The sequence below is a fragment of the Antedon mediterranea genome, chromosome 9 (genome assembly GCF_964355755.1).
Source record: "Antedon mediterranea chromosome 9, ecAntMedi1.1, whole genome shotgun sequence".
NCBI lineage: Eukaryota > Metazoa > Echinodermata > Crinoidea > Comatulida > Antedonidae > Antedon > Antedon mediterranea.
The window spans coordinates 5050339-5066740 of NC_092678.1; the positions used below are offsets into that span (position 1 = coordinate 5050339).

General features: G+C 36.7%; 3 protein-coding genes across 3 annotated transcripts in view; 2 read left to right on the forward strand and 1 right to left on the reverse strand.

The window, feature by feature from the left end:
- Nucleotides 1-81: 81 nt before the first annotated feature.
- On the forward strand, nucleotides 82-2920 carry LOC140058668 (pre-mRNA-splicing factor ISY1 homolog). The gene is made up of 9 exons (XM_072104361.1): nucleotides 82-174; nucleotides 422-444; nucleotides 588-748; nucleotides 859-971; nucleotides 1066-1183; nucleotides 1349-1471; nucleotides 1665-1771; nucleotides 1889-1981; nucleotides 2097-2920. Exons 1-9 carry the CDS (start codon nucleotides 172-174, stop codon nucleotides 2205-2207), a joined length of 852 nt encoding a protein of 283 aa, XP_071960462.1. The 5' UTR covers nucleotides 82-171; the 3' UTR covers nucleotides 2208-2920.
- Nucleotides 2921-3434: 514 nt separating this feature from the next.
- The window catches only part of LOC140058464 (haloacid dehalogenase-like hydrolase domain-containing 5), a 40127-nt gene continuing 27159 nt past the window's right edge, over nucleotides 3435-16402 (forward strand). Inside the window, exons 1-5 of the mRNA XM_072104085.1 lie at nucleotides 3435-3585; nucleotides 4187-4390; nucleotides 5107-5219; nucleotides 5883-5979; nucleotides 6357-6571. Coding sequence (XP_071960186.1) covers nucleotides 3463-3585; nucleotides 4187-4390; nucleotides 5107-5219; nucleotides 5883-5979; nucleotides 6357-6571 — 752 coding nt within the window. The 5' untranslated portion in view covers nucleotides 3435-3462. The remainder of the gene's footprint in view (nucleotides 3586-4186; nucleotides 4391-5106; nucleotides 5220-5882; nucleotides 5980-6356; nucleotides 6572-16402) is intronic.
- Nucleotides 13391-14861, reverse strand: LOC140059270 (paraneoplastic antigen Ma2 homolog). Its single transcript, XM_072105137.1, has one exon. The coding sequence runs from the start codon at nucleotides 14859-14861 to the stop codon at nucleotides 13542-13544; it is 1320 nt and encodes a 439-aa protein (XP_071961238.1). The 3' UTR covers nucleotides 13391-13541.

Genomic DNA, 16402 nt, shown 5'->3' on the forward strand with positions numbered 1-16402 from the left:
ATTGGTTCTATCGCTAACCTCTTCAAAAATTAGCCAATGAAAATTGTCGTTGCAGATTAATTTGATGAGTACATAAAACAAAATGGAGACCAGTTACTCGACGTTCGTTTAACGTCGTCCGCTTCTAAATACATTTTCTTTGAAAATTAGTTGACTGTTTATTAAACAAAGATGGTAAGCATAATACTTTTTACTTTAATAAGCTTTCCCAATTTTATGAAAATGAAAAATGTAATTTAAACCCAATAAATTGAATGGTTTTGTCTAGGCCTTCCGTGTGTAGGCTAGACAACGAGTGATTTGAATTGATAAAGGTGGACTCGAGAGGGTTCTCTGCGGGTGCAATCACATAGGTAAAATGGAGATCAAAGTATTATTTGTAGGCCTATACTAATTAAATTAATATGTTTTTACTTTTCAGGCTAGAAATTCCGAAAAGGCTATGTAAGTATAAATCATTAAATGTTTAAAAAAAAAATTAAATAATTTGAATTGAAAAAAACAAGAAAAGTATACGACTACGTTAATAAAATACAACAAATATGATTTTAGATTGAACATTTTATTTTTATTTGCTTATGTTTTAGGACCACCCTGGCTAGGTGGCGTGCTGCAAATCTAGGAGAAGTTGCAGTGAAAGAGCGACGACCGTACCTTGCAACAGAATGCGATGATCTTCACATGGCGGAGAAATGGAGGAGGCAAATAATCGGAGAAGTTTCAAGAAAAGTGGCACAAATACAAAATGGTAAATCACGACACATGCGTCCAAATGGCAGGCAGTCAATTTGTGGAAATGCTTATTTTGATTTGTTTTAAACTAACAAAAACCAATTTTTTGTTTAATAAATTTTTCAGCTGGTCTTGGAGAATTTAAGATTCGAGACATGAATGATGAAATTAACAAGTTACTGCGTGAGAAAGGTCATTGGGAGGTCAGAATTGTGGAGCTTGGAGGACCAGATTATAAGGTATTAATATTGATTTTAACTCGTTCTATAGAAATACTTTTTTTAATGAATAATTTTAAAACATTCTTTTACTTGTTTTATTTTCATTTTTTAGAAAGTAGGACCAAAAATGCTGGATCATGAGGGGAAAGAGGTGCCTGGAAACAGAGGCTATAAATATTTTGGAGCAGCCAGAGATTTGCCAGGTGTGAGGGAGCTGTTTGAACAAGCAGGTAACTAGCTATCCACTAGTACAGAATTAATATATAGAAACCACAGAAATACAAGAAAGCTATATTTATTTAAGAAAACTAAGAATTCAAAAACACACAAAACTTGATTATTAGAATAAAAATTTTAAATAAAAATAAACAAATTGAATTTACTTTCTGAAATAGCGCCAGTAGCACCAAGAAAAACGAGATCAGAAATCATGAAATACATCAATGCTGATTACTATGGTTACCGAGATGAAGATGATGGTGTTTTGGTACCACTAGAGTTGGAGCACGAAAAAGCAAGTAAGTAAACATCTTAAGTAGTTAAGTAGTTATGTGGCAAAAAATGTGTGATGATATATGGACATGATGATGACATATCACTACCACAGTTTGGCATATCACTACCATATTTGGGCATATCACCACCATATTTGGAAACTGTCGTCAAAATATGAATTCTAATACCATTTTAATTGTTTGAATTTTGCTTTAGTAATTGAGGCAGCCGTCTCTGAATGGACTTCCAAGAAAGAGGCAGGTCTCCTAGGCAACATTGCAAATGAAGAGGATGATATTTATGCAGTTGCTCCTGAAGAGAACGTGGGTATCAGTGACATCATAATCTATTCAATTTCAATGTCAAAATCATTATTATCGCTGTACAATCTGTTTTAGTTTAATCTTAATATTACTTTCTATTCTATATCTTATTTAAAGTCAGATGATGAGAAAATGGAATCGGAACAGGCGGCCACAGATGAAGAGCAGCCTAGATACGTTGCTCATGTGCCGGTCCCATCACAGAAAGATGTAAGTAATAGAAATCGGCCATCAACATTACTGTAGAGAAAGTGTGTGTGATTCCTATCCTATCTTTTATCCCAGTCTCATATTTCATGTGTGTGATTCCTATCTTCCAATACAGGTTGAAGAAGCCTTGTTAAGGCGAAGAAAACAAGAGTTGTTTGAACGATACACAAGTGAAACATTGATGGCACAGAGTGACGAAGCAAAGGCGTTAATGGGTCTGACATGAAGAGGACGATATGTCACGAACAATAGTAACAGAGTTTGAGAAAGACATTCTATAAGTACCAGATAACACTGTATTAAAACAATAATAGAAGATTGATACAAAGGATGGATCCATTTGAAGACATACTGTGTACTGATTAAACAGCATTACAGTACTGTACTGAATTATCGAATATAATAATTGGATCCACTGTATGTATATACATTCCACATACTGCACCTGTTTGTTAGCTAGAAGGCGTTGGAAAGATAACAATCAATGTAGTGACTGACAGATAGCAGTCAACAAGTTGTATCATCATAGGAAAACAGGAATAAATTGTACAGTACAAGTGAATATCATAGAATACTACAACACTGCCCTCAATGTCTATAAAATTAGTAGATTACTTTTATTGCGTATCCGGATTAACCTCTAAATCTCTTGATCTACCAGTAAAGGCCATCATGCAGATAGATTCCTTTTAATATACAATATAATGGTAATTACATATCGTGAAATAGATACTGTATTTGACCATTGAATAAGGCAAGGAGTTATTATAGGACTGTAATAGATAATAGCAATGTCCCATTAGTGTTGCTTACAATGCCTGTTTTCTATATATTTTGTATCCATCGAATGATATATAGTAGTAATATACTGTATATTGATTTATTATTAAATGATTTTTGATAACAAAATTAGTGTTTATTTTTATTGTTTACCTTAGCTAGCTAGCCCTGAATTTCACCTAGCATAGTATTTACTATTTTGTAAATACATTTGGAAAATATGTATATATTTAGAATCAACATTGTCATTACGAATGAGGGTACGTTTATTGTTAATACATACATACTTAAAATAACGCTTGTCATTGTTACAACTATTAGTGAAAACAAAAGTGTAGTTTGGTCATGAGATTTGTTTGTCATGTGTTACCAAGTTGTTTACATTGCTCACAATATTTCCTGACCTTATTGAAACTTTTATATAAATATATATATATATATGCTTAATCATTCCATGAATTTTAGTATAATCCTGGTTATCGTTTATTAACTAACTACCAAAAATTACCTATCATGCTTTGTTTACAATCATACAAGTTCCGTGATGGATAAACGTACCCATTGATGAGAACTGCTGTTAATCACATGTTTTGTCACGCGCGTTCCTATTGGTCACACCTACCTTGACGTCATAAATTTTCATGAAAAAAGACTTACAGCTGAGCAAGATCGATGTGCGAAGCAATGCTGAGGTGTTGGTGATGGCAACCGCTCTAGAAAACCTCCTTGTGAAAGGCCTAAACAAGTTGTTACGACCGGTAAATTGCACAGTAGTTGGAAGTAACCATAGCAGAACATGTTTCAATGGGAATTTCGAAAGGCGGGTTAGTATCTGTGCTTATTTCGTAAAGTAACATTCGCTAACCTGTTAGCCGCTTACTTAGCGATGTCAACCCGGTAGTACACTCGGTCGACTCACGTTTTCGTACTGTGTGATTGGTGTTAGGCTGCTTAGCACCGGTGCTTAAACCGTTATACCTCCATGCTTAAACTATCAATCATTATCATGTATGGTATTTTGTCCGCATTTTGTTACGTTTATGGTTGTACATCAAATCAATGTTGATTTATTTATGTTTAAAGTGGTTTTTATCATATCTTCAGATATTATTAAAAATAAATAATATTTATATAATTTTTATACTTGAAATTTTTTGAAAGGAATATTAAACACCATTTAAAAGAGCATAAGCAAAGAGGAAATAAATGAATTCTTTTGATATTATAATTCGCTATCTATACAGTAATGTTCTGTGTAGTATATACTGTAATTAATTGCTAAATTAACATAATATAATAATATAAATATAACTTAAATCTTAAATTAAATAGTAAATACATTTATACAAAATATCTTTTATAATATAATAATTAATAGTTATTTGATTTAATAATATTTTTTATTTATTTTTTTTCTGATTCCAGCATGAGCCTTCATTTGGGCTTCTGTTTGACATTGACGGGGTGCTATGCCGCGGTCAACAAGTTCTACCAGAAGCGACCAGCGCTTTCAAAAAGCTGCGAGATCGTCACGGCAAACTACGCGTACCCGTCGTATTTGTGACGAATGCAGGGAATTGTCTGAGGCAGACCAAAGCCGAACAGCTGTCAGATATGCTTCAGTTTAAGGTATTATTATCAAAGATATGTGCCTCTTGTTATTAGTGTGGGGCGGTGGGAATAAATAAGAATAAAAATTTTTCCTTTACTGATATTTATATCCCCTTTTTCCTAAAAAAACCCAATAAAATAGTGAAAATAAATAAATAATCTAGAACAAGATTGTAGATTTGGTTGTAAACATTATCATGTACCCATGACATACAACAGATTGTAGTGTCCACTTGAAAAGGACTATAGAACATTAACAAAGAGAAACTGATTTAGAATGTCAATTGAGATAGTGAATAAATTAATATTAAAGAGAGATGAGGAAACGAAAATAAATAGTGTACTGTTATTTACACTGTGGGATTTGCATGTCTGAATGGGTGCTTAATATATGACTCACAGGTAATCCAGGTTTAGAGAATTTAAAGATAAAGAAATATGTATTTGATTTGATGATCAAAAGCAATTATGCGGCGTTTTTAAATTAATTTATTATGAGATACAACCAGTGGATTTGGCTAGAAAAGTTTTAAAAAGTTGAGGGTAGGTTGGGAAAAAATAAACAATAGTTTCAGATTGGTTGAATTCTATGGGTGTTCACGCCTCCCTGCACCCAGCATAACAACATACCTCCATGCATTGATTTACTTTCTGTACCCCATATGTACTACAGTATTGTTATGATCATATATTAATTCATTTTACTTAAATACTTGTTGTGGTTTACATTTCAGATATCTTCAGATCAAGTTGTCATGTCCCATAGTCCTTTAAAGATGTGTCGTCATTTACATGATAAGCATATACTTGTTTCTGGTCAAGGACCAGTGAGAGATATAGCAAAGGGGTAAGGTCTATACCAATTGAACAAAGTTAACATTAAGTTAGTACTTAAGGACCAGTGAGAGATATAGCAAAGGTGTAAGGTTTATACCAATTGAACAAAGTTAATATTAAGTTAGTACTTAAGGACCAGTGAGAGATATAGCCAAGGTGTAAGGTTTATACCAATTGAACAAAGTTAACATTAAGTTAGTACTTAAGGAACAGTGAGAGAAAGGTACAGATGAAGAATATGGCAATGAGTTAGACTGCTTGAATTAACTTAGCGTGCAATAACTATTTAAACCATAGATATTTTTATATAACACCTATATAAATTCCTGTCATTTGATTGGACGAATGTGGGTCACATGGCGTGCAATAGTACGCACTATTCAACGATCGCTAAATAGTACTTTTTGAAACATTTTTGTGTACGAAAAAAAAACGTCTAGATGTTATATAAAACAAATAATGAATGTTTTGTATTCGTGTAATGGTACAAATAATGGCACTTGGTGAATGATGAAAGGTTATATCAACTCGGCTTTGCCTCGTTGATATAACCTTTCATCATTCACCTCGTGCCATTATTTGTACCATTGCACTCATAAACATTCATTATTTTTATAATATACAGCAGTAATAACATAGATAGTGCATTAAGCATATTCTTACTTTTCTTTAGACTTGGTTTCCATAAGATTACAACAGTTGATGAACTACGTGACTTGTACCCACATCTTGATTGCGTTGACCATTCCAGGCGGAGAATGCTGCAGAAGGTAACAACTCATTTGAATAATAATAATAACCTTATTTGAAATAACAGTGGCACAAACCAAGCCTCTATATCCATTAACGCTCTGTCTACACTATCAAAGTTTATGTGACAAAAAATGTGATGTGCCCATATATGGACATGATGATGTCATATCACTACCATATTTGAGCATATCATTACCATATTTGAGCATATCATTACCATATTTAGGCATATCAATACCATAATTGGGCAAATCACACTTTTTTGTCAAACTAGTTTGATAGTGTGGATAGAGCTTTAAGCTCATTTTTACTTAATCTATGTTGACTGCGGGCATTGAACGTAGTAAAATTATTAAATTTTAAAATTAAAATTTGTTCAAATGTGATTTTATAGCATATAAAAGAAAAACAAATTGATCACCCTCAAATCGATGCTGTTGTATTATTTGGAGAACCAGTGAAGTGGGAGCGTAGCCTACAGCTTGTGATTGACACAGTGTTAACGAATGGTGACCTCAACAGCAAGCCTTACCAAGTGCCTAAGAGACATCTACCAGTTATTGCATGCAATGTGGACTTGTTGTGGATGGCAGAAGCACATTTACCAAGGTAATTTTTAGTATCTAAAGCTCTGTCCACTATCAAACTTTATGTGACAAAAGAATGTGATTTGCCCATACATGGACATGATGATGTCATATCACTACCATATTATAAGCATATCACTACCATATATGGGCACATCACACTTTGTTGTCACATAAAGTTTGATAGTGTAGACAGATTTTTACTTATTGTAACCGCTCTACACACAACACAAAAGATTATCGACTTAGGGTTGAGGTGAGCGGGGTTCGAGTTGATTGGGGCAGCGGCACTAGACACACATAGATAATAAATAAAAGAGTACACAATAGTTGGCTTATAGTAGATGTGTTATTATTCTAAATCGTAATACAATTTATACAATATGCGACTTATAATTAAGTATGCTTAAAGATTTAGATAACAAGTCAAACTTAAGTTTGTTGACAACTGGCAGTGGTCGAGCTTGTCCCCTTTTTGGTGTGATAAACCCGTTCGAAGTTTGATGCTTATACACTCCACCGATTCCCTCGTCTGGCTGTGGACTTTACACACAGAATCCAACTTGGGCAATCTTCCCTCAACCTGAATTTGTTGAGCAAGGAATAAGTGTAAATACAACTTCTTTCAGAACGTACAAAAAGTATCAGGGAGGACCTGACTGCTCTCAATAGATTTAGAGTTGAGTTGTGTACTACGGTAGCCTTTTTGTATTTAATTCCTATAACTACAGAATTCTCTATACAGGCTTCATTCAAGGATAATTTAGGATTAGCTAATAAATCATAGCCTAGTGAGTATATAATGACAGGGTCTTATTACTACACTCTAACTTACATATAAACATACAATCAATACGATATAAGGTGGTCAAACATATAGTACATATTTACAATATATCAAGTTGTATCTAAGATAATAAATTCATTGCTGGACAACGAGCAATGATAAACATAAAAGTAGTATCCTATATGTAGTTAACAAGTACAACTAAAGGACTTAGCTATGTTACTTACGCTACAAAATAATAAGTTTATGTTGGTTATCTTACCTGAATTTGTTGAGCAAGGAATAAGTGTAAATACAACTTCTTTCAGAACGTACAAAAAGTATCAGGGAGGACCTGACTGCTCTCAATAGATTTAGAGTTGAGTTGTGATTTTTCCCAACTCTGCAGTCTTTTTTATATGTCTTGGCCCCACCCTGTTGTTCCGAAATACATTCCTGGACCATTATCTAATGGTAGATGATGGTGGCCCTATTTCCTTATTTGGAGTTTGATCAGCTAATAGTTTATCCTTAAAATAATTAGCTCATACTTAAAGTATGTTGGTCAGTACTTTCTTTGTTTGTAAGGAAGTAGGAATGTGTAAATGTTGCAATTTCCTTGGACTGGCACACTTTTGTGGCCTGGGTTACCCTTCATCTTCTTAGACTGGCACACTTTTGTGGCCTGGGTTACCCTTCATCTTCTTAGACTGGCACACTTTTGTGGCCTGGGTTACCCTTCATCTTCTTTGACTGGCCTACTTTTGTAGCCTGGGTTACCCTTCATCTTCTTTGACTGGCCTACTTTTGTAGCCTGGGTTACCCTTCATCTTCTTAGACTGGCACACTTTTGTGGCCTGGGTTACCCTTCATCTTCTTTGACTGGCCTACTTTTGTAGCCTGGGTTACCCTTCATCTTCTTTGACTGGCCTACTTTTGTAGCCTGGGTTACCCTTCATCTTCTTTGACTGGCCTACTTTTGTAGCCTGGGTTACCCTTCATCTTCTTAGACTGGCACACTTTTGTGGCCTGGGTTACCCTTCATCTTCTTTGACTGGCCTACTTTTGTAGCCTGGGTTACCCTTCATCTTCTTTGACTGGCCTACTTTTGTAGCCTGGGTTACCCTTCATCTTCTTAGACTGGCACACTTTTGTGGCCTGGGTTACCCTTCATCTTCTTTGACTGGCCTACTTTTGTAGCCTGGGTTACCCTTCATCTTCTTTGACTGGCCTACTTTTGTAGCCTGGGTTACCCTTCATCTTCTTTGACTGGCCTACTTTTGTAGCCTGGGTTACCCTTCATCTTCTTAGACTGGCACACTTTTGTGGCCTGGGTTACCCTTCATCTTCTTTGACTGGCCTACTTTTGTAGCCTGGGTTACCCTTCATCTTCTTTGACTGGCCTACTTTTGTAGCCTGGGTTACCCTTCATCTTCTTAGACTGGCACACTTTTGTGGCCTGGGTTACCCTTCATCTTCTTTGACTGGCCTACTTTTGTAGCCTGGGTTACACTCACCCTGCCAAAATATTCGTCCGTCCCCGGACGACGCTCAACAAACTCAATGGTAACCAACATTTACATTAAAAATAGTGCTTAACTACGTCACCATTTAGTTTTTGATCGTAATTCACCTGTCTTAATACATAAAATATACAGTGAAAAAAAATATTACATTGAAAAGGAATCAAAATTGGCGTGTATATATAAACATATAGTAAAAATAACATTATAAAATTAATTCGGCTTAGAGCCTCTTAAAAGTGATAATTGAGATTGCATCATATCAGCAAACATTTGGTTTTGCATCCCAATGACTTGGACCACCATATTAGAAGTTGATGTAACTTGTTGGCCGGGAGCAAAATAACCTAACCTTTCTGGCTGTGTTCTTAGCCGTTTAGGACGTAAGGTATCATCTGTATTAGCCTGTGGTTCGTGGACATCAGGTTGAATATCAGGCCCATTATTAGCATTATCAATATTAACATTATCATTGTTGTCTAAATTATGAATAACAGCATCTTCGATATCATTAATATCATGGTTAACTATTACATCTTCCTCATTGATCTGAGGTTCTATTTCGTTAACAATTGGGGTGTCAATAATAGTTTGAGCCACGTTTTGGTCATTACCCAGATTAGGAGGTATAGATGGATCTGTTGGTTGTTGAAGTGTGCGAACTGAATTTGGAATGTAATAATCTAAATCACTATCACTTGTTTCATGTCCAGATAGTTCTGGCTGTGGGACAGTTGACTTAGGCGTTTTGTGCCCTTGTCGAGTGACAGGCTTTCTCTGTCTTTGTTTTTCTTTAGTACCACTTTTAGGGGGAGTTTCCTTTGCTGTAGCAAACCTACATGGGAGTAGCATATTTCTATGCAATGTTCTAGTAGGACCATCACTATCTTCAGGTTCTATCTTGTACACAGGGTTGTCCCCTATTTGTTCCAAAACCACATAAATAGTTTCTTCCCACCTATCAGCAAGTTTATGTTTACCCCTTAAGCGCACATTTTTTACTAGTACCCTATCACCCTTGCAAATAGTGCATTCACGCACTTTACTATCATATCGGGCTTTATTGGCATTAGCTTTCTTGGTTGCCATTTCCTGGGCTAATTTGTGTGCTGTTTCTAGGCGATGTCGTAATTTGTCGGCATATCCCCTTGGAGAAAGTGAACCATTTTGATTTGGGTCAATACCTAGTTGGATGTCAATTGGGAGGCGGGCTTCTCTACCAAACATTAAATAATATGGGGACATTCCCGTAGCATCATTCTTAGTACAATTGTATGCATGCACTAAGGGTGCAACATGGTCTCGCCAATGTTCTTTCTTTTGGTTTTCTAGAGTGCCTAGCATTTTAAGCAGGGTTTGGTTAAACCGTTCTACCTGACCATTACCCTGGGGATGGTATGGGGTTGTACGAGATTTTCTTACTCCTAAATATTTACATAAATCTTGGATAACTTTTGATTCGAAATCTCTGCCTTGATCTGAATGTAATTGTTTTGGAAAGCCATAATGTTGAAAGACATTATTCCACAGAGCTTTTGCTACTGTGGGGGCTTTTTGGTCCTTAGTTGGGATAGCAATAGCATATCTAGTGAAATGGTCAGTCACAACTAATACATTTCTAGTATCCTTAGAATCAGGTTCTATAGACAGAAAGTCAATACACATTAATTCCATAGGCATGGTGGTTCTGACACTAACTAGGGGGGCTGCTTTGGTAGCACGGGCCTTTCTTCGGACACATCGTTCACAACACCTACATTTATCTTCAATTTGGGAGGACATACGAGGCCAATAAAATCTGGATCGGGCAAGATCCAAGGTCCGTTCCATCCCAGGGTGACCAATGTCATCATGTAAGCCAGTAAATGCTTTATCTCTATAAGCGGTTGGAAGTACTAATTGCAATTGCATAGCTCCGATATTATTTACAAATTGGCGGTATAGAATATTATCTTTTACCAATAATTTATCAAACTGTCTCAGGAGTAGCCTAGTTTCCTCGGGTAATTTTGTGAGTTCATCTTGTGTAGGTTTCCGTTTGTTATATACAAATTTAAAAATAGGTTTTATATTAGGGTCTTGTTGTTGATGCTCTACCCACTCCGCTGCAGTAACATTAGGCAAGGTTGACTGCCCATCTATAGGCCTAATAGGGTTATCATAGATGGCGGGGATTGCATCAGGAGAATCACTAACTGACTCAACTAAGGGTGTTGTATCATTAGGTATAGTAGACTTATTAACTATTTTAGCATTACAGACTGCTGTGAACGAACAGGATGAAAATTTTACTCTACCTAACACTTCGTCAGCTTTCTCTTGATATTGTTCGTATTCAAAGTCATTGGAAGGGGGGTCATGTGGGCGACGACTAAGACCGTCTGCATCTTGATTGTTTCTACCTGCTTTGTATTTAATATCAAAGTTGTAATTGACCAGGGCGGCAAGCCACCTTTGACCTGTAGCGTCAAGCTTAGCTGTCGTCAACACGTACGTTAAGGGGTTATTATCGGTGTAAATTACAAATCGTTGACCATAAAGATAGTCAGTAAATTTCTCAGTCACAGCCCATTTTAGGGCAAGAAATTCTAATTTATGAGCAGGATAATTGGCTTCACTTTTGGATAACCCACGACTAGCATAGGCAATTACCCTCTTTATCCCATTTATCTCTTGATATAGGGCTGCACCTAACCCGCTTGTACTAGCGTCGGTATGTAGAATAAATGGTGAATTGTAGTCTGCGAATCCTAATATAGGGGCTGAAGACAATTTATCTATTAGTAAATCAAATGCCACCTGACATGATTCGGACCAGTTAGTACCAAATGGGGTATTAGGACTAGGGCGCCTGTCTGAGGGAGTATTGGATTTAGGTTTTTTGAACGTTTTACCTCGTTTACGTATTGGGTCATACTTAGTCATAAGTTGGTTTAATGGTTTGGCAATATGGCTATAATGCTGTATAAATCGTCGATAATAACCAGCAAAACCTAGAAATGATTTCAATTCTTTTACATTTGAGGGGCGGGGCCAAGATTTGACAGCCTCTACCTTATCTGGGTCAGTGCTTACCCCATCCTCTGAAATGACATGGCCCAAGCACTTAATGGAAGTTTGGGCAAAATTGCACTTGTCTGGATTTAGTTTCAAGCCATACTCTTCAAGCCTAGATAATACTTTGTCTAACTTAGCTAGGTGTTCGTCTAGTGTGGTTGAAAAAACTAGTAAGTCATCTAAATAAACTAGAACGTCGGAAAATGTTAACTCCCCCATGCACTTCTCCATTAGTCGCTGGAAGGTGGCGGGGGCATTAGTGATCCCTTGGGGCATTCGGTTAAATTCATAGAATCCCAATGGGCACCAAAATGCAGTTTTTGCTTTATCCTCCTCAGCCATTTCAATTTGGTAATAGCCTGATTTGAGGTCAAGACATGAGAACCATTTGGCACCACGTAAGGTTGTAAGGGCATCTTCAATGTTGGGGACGTTGTATTGGTCCCTAACCGTCCTAGAATTTAGAAGTCTGTAATCTATACATAATCGAATTTCGTTAGTCTTCTTTTTCCTGACTAATACTATAGGAGAACTATACTGGCTTTCGGACTCTCTAATGATATTCTTCCTTAATAAATCTTGAATGTGGTCCCTAGCATCATTGAAATCAGATGGGGGTATCCTCCTACAAGGTTGACGGAATGGGGTGTCATTAGTTAGGTGTATTTTATGTTTTACAGCCGAAGTTCTCCCTATATCTAAATCATTCTTTGAAAAAACATTCGGATGATTATTAAGTAAATTAATAAATTTCGCCTTATCTATATGTGAAATTGGCGAGCTATCAAAATTAAAATTGTTTGAGGCCGTACTTGAGTTACAGTGAACTTCCGGACTGTGATGCGTTATAGACTGGGGGATGAAAGCAGTGGCAATCTTAAAGTTTCTATTTAGCCTAATTTCTTTACTAGAATTTGACAAAGGAACTCTAAGTTTAACTGGGCCCATATGTTCTAACTTGACTATTAAGGGTGTGATTAAAAGCCCTCCAGGAAGTGGGGTATCCGGGGATGCTTCAATTAACACATCTAAGTTAGGGTGTACTGTGTTCTTTATAACACATTCTACCTCTACTATTTTTCCTCTAGGTATTGTCATAGGAGAACATATTTTAACGGGGCCTAGTTTATCTTTCTTAGCCTTATCCTCTTTATACACTTCAGCCCAAGCAGAGTGTATGGGGCCTACTTTCCTTCCCTTTTTCTTAGTATTTGTCCAGCCAGTGGCCAGATCCCGAACTATACTGGTGTTGGTGCCCATTAACATAGACAGTCCCTTCCCTAATTTGGGGCACACTAAAGCTAATGTTGGGAATTGTTTAGTATAGCCCGTCTGGACTTTAGGAAACGTTAAATTGACCTCTATATAACCTAGATAAGGTACGTTCTGACCGCCGGCACCAGTTACTATTAAATCGGTTAATGGGTATATAGGCTTATCCCTTAATTTATCTTTATAAAAGTCTTCACTGATACATGTAACTTGCGAGCCTGTATCTAACATTGCATTACATATATGACCGTCAACAATTATTGTTACGACACTAGGGTCGCCTATAAGATTATTAGTTTGTGATATTGCACTATGGAGTAAATTATTGGATGTTTTTGTTCCAGTGTTTCCCTTTCTCTTTTGTTGGGACCTTTTTACTGATGGGGCAGACCGTTGTCCCTTCTTCCCGGATGCCCTCTGCCGTTTCCCGCCTGATTAAACCGTTTGACCAATTTCTGCTGTACTAATGTGGCATTAGTTGGGTTGGGACAACCCCTCATGTGGTGCCCATCCTCGCCACAATTATAACATATTTTAGGCCTAGTGTTTGGCGCAGGTGAAGAACGCGTTTTTGGGTTAGGGGTGGACTCTGGTGGGCTTGGTGTTGATTTGAGGTGATGTAGCTCAGTTCTAAGAACTTCTACCTCATGGCTAAGGGCTTCATAGCTACATAACGCAGCCTTGGCACTAACTGCCTTAGGTGTTCGCTTTTCTGCCCTAGCCCTACTATTAATTTCCTCACTTCTAACTTCTTTAATCAGTGTTAAATAAGTAGGGGGATTTGATTTGCGTTGTTTCAGGTTTAATGTAGATGATAGCATCTCGTCATATACTAGCCCACGGACAAATTGAGCTAGTCTCATATGGTCAGCCTTTGCTACCCCAACTGCCCCTGCCTTTGTTGCCCTAGTTAGATTTTCATCTAGGCGCATTAAAAATTTAGAGGGCAGTTCCCCTTCCGACTGATATGTCTCCCTAAATAGAGTATAGAGGTCATCTGCATCCACTGCCAAACCATAGACCTCATTAAGTACATCATGGCATTCCCTAGCAGTTGATTTATCAGTCACTTTATTTAGGATATTAAGTGCTGGAGGAAAGAGACTTTGACTTAAGATGCTCTTTTGTTCAGCCTGTGATAAGCTATCATCCCTTAAAAGTTGTTGGACTAGTTGAGACCAAGTCTCAAAGTCTACCTCATTTGAAGGGATTGGCACCCGTCCCGAAAACTGTCGTAACCGACGAACACCGGCCGTACGGGGCACGTTGTTGCCTATTAGGTGTTTTACTACTACTTCTTTGGTGTCGGAGGGGATGGAGTCTAGCCTAAGATCGTTCAGGGTTTTCCCATGTTCTAAGAGAAATTTTTGTAGTTGTCCCTGGAAATCTGTGGGTAGGATATGGGTGTCCTGTTCTGGGGTCTTCCCATCCCATTTTATAATAGTCCAGGTTTCGTTATCTGTGTGGTCAATGGTTGTGGGGATATTTAGATCTACTACAGGTTTGGAAAACGAAAGTAGTAATTGAAAAGTGATATCTGTTTCATCTATAACTTCAACAACCTGGGATCGATCTATTTCTTTGAATGCATTAGGTATTCTATCGTGACTATAATTGGCCTTCAATACACCCCTTAATGCAATAGCATGACTAGGATCGACCTTGTGTTTAATACACCAGTCATATATATCCATGGTATACAAAATAAGAAGTTACAATTGTAAATTAAAATAAGTGAAATTACGATCAAATATTACAAATTATAAAACAATGATTAGATATATAAGGGTACAAAAATATTATAAAGTAAAATTGAAAAGCATGAAATATAATACAATGATAAAAATATGCAATATAGTATATAATTATAAATTTATTATCTAACTAGTGCCTTTTCAAGCCCCACATTGGGCGCCAGTTTTTATGTAACCGCTCTACACACAACACAAAAGATTATCGACTTAGGGTTGAGGTGAGCGGGGTTCGAGTTGATTGGGGCAGCGGCACTAGACACACATAGATAATAAATAAAAGAGTACACAATAGTTGGCTTATAGTAGATGTGTTATTATTCTAAATCGTAATACAATTTATACAATATGCGACTTATAATTAAGTATGCTTAAAGATTTAGATAACAAGTCAAACTTAAGTTTGTTGACAACTGGCAGTGGTCGAGCTTGTCCCCTTTTTGGTGTGATAAACCCGTTCGAAGTTTGATGCTTATACACTCCACCGATTCCCTCGTCTGGCTGTGGACTTTACACACAGAATCCAACTTGGGCAATCTTCCCTCAACCTGAATTTGTTGAGCAAGGAATAAGTGTAAATACAACTTCTTTCAGAACGTACAAAAAGTATCAGGGAGGACCTGACTGCTCTCAATAGATTTAGAGTTGAGTTGTGTACTACGGTAGCCTTTTTGTATTTAATTCCTATAACTACAGAATTCTCTATACAGGCTTCATTCAAGGATAATTTAGGATTAGCTAATAAATCATAGCCTAGTGAGTATATAATGACAGGGTCTTATTACTACACTCTAACTTACATATAAACATACAATCAATACGATATAAGGTGGTCAAACATATAGTACATATTTACAATATATCAAGTTGTATCTAAGATAATAAATTCATTGCTGGACAACGAGCAATGATAAACATAAAAGTAGTATCCTATATGTAGTTAACAAGTACAACTAAAGGACTTAGCTATGTTACTTACGCTACAAAATAATAAGTTTATGTTGGTTATCTTACCTGAATTTGTTGAGCAAGGAATAAGTGTAAATACAACTTCTTTCAGAACGTACAAAAAGTATCAGGGAGGACCTGACTGCTCTCAATAGATTTAGAGTTGAGTTGTGATTTTTCCCAACTCTGCAGTCTTTTTTATATGTCTTGGCCCCACCCTGTTGTTCCGAAATACATTCCTGGACCATTATCTAATGGTAGATGATGGTGGCCCTATTTCCTTATTTGGAGTTTGATCAGCTAATAGTTTATCCTTAAAATAATTAGCTCATACTTAAAGTATGTTGGTCAGTACTTTCTTTGTTTGTAAGGAAGTAGGAATGTGTAAATGTTGCAATTTCCTTGGACTGGCACACTTTTGTGGCCTGGGTTACCCTTCATCTTCTTAGACTGGCACACTTTTGTGGCCTGGGTTACCCTTCATCTTCTTTGACTGGCCTACTTTTGTAGCCTGGGTTACCCTTCATCTTCTTAGA

Excerpts from the sequence above, each read along its gene's own strand:
- LOC140058668 (XM_072104361.1), top strand. Across the intron at positions 1,184-1,348 it reads GGAGCTGTTTGAACAAGCAG|CGCCAGTAGCACCAAGAAAA; the intron begins GTAACTAGCTAT and ends TTTCTGAAATAG. Across the intron at positions 1,472-1,664 it reads GTTGGAGCACGAAAAAGCAA|TAATTGAGGCAGCCGTCTCT; the intron begins GTAAGTAAACAT and ends ATTTTGCTTTAG.
- LOC140059270 (XM_072105137.1), bottom strand. The coding sequence starts at position 14,861 with ATGGATATATATGACTGGTGTATTAAACACAAGGTCGATCCTAGTCAT.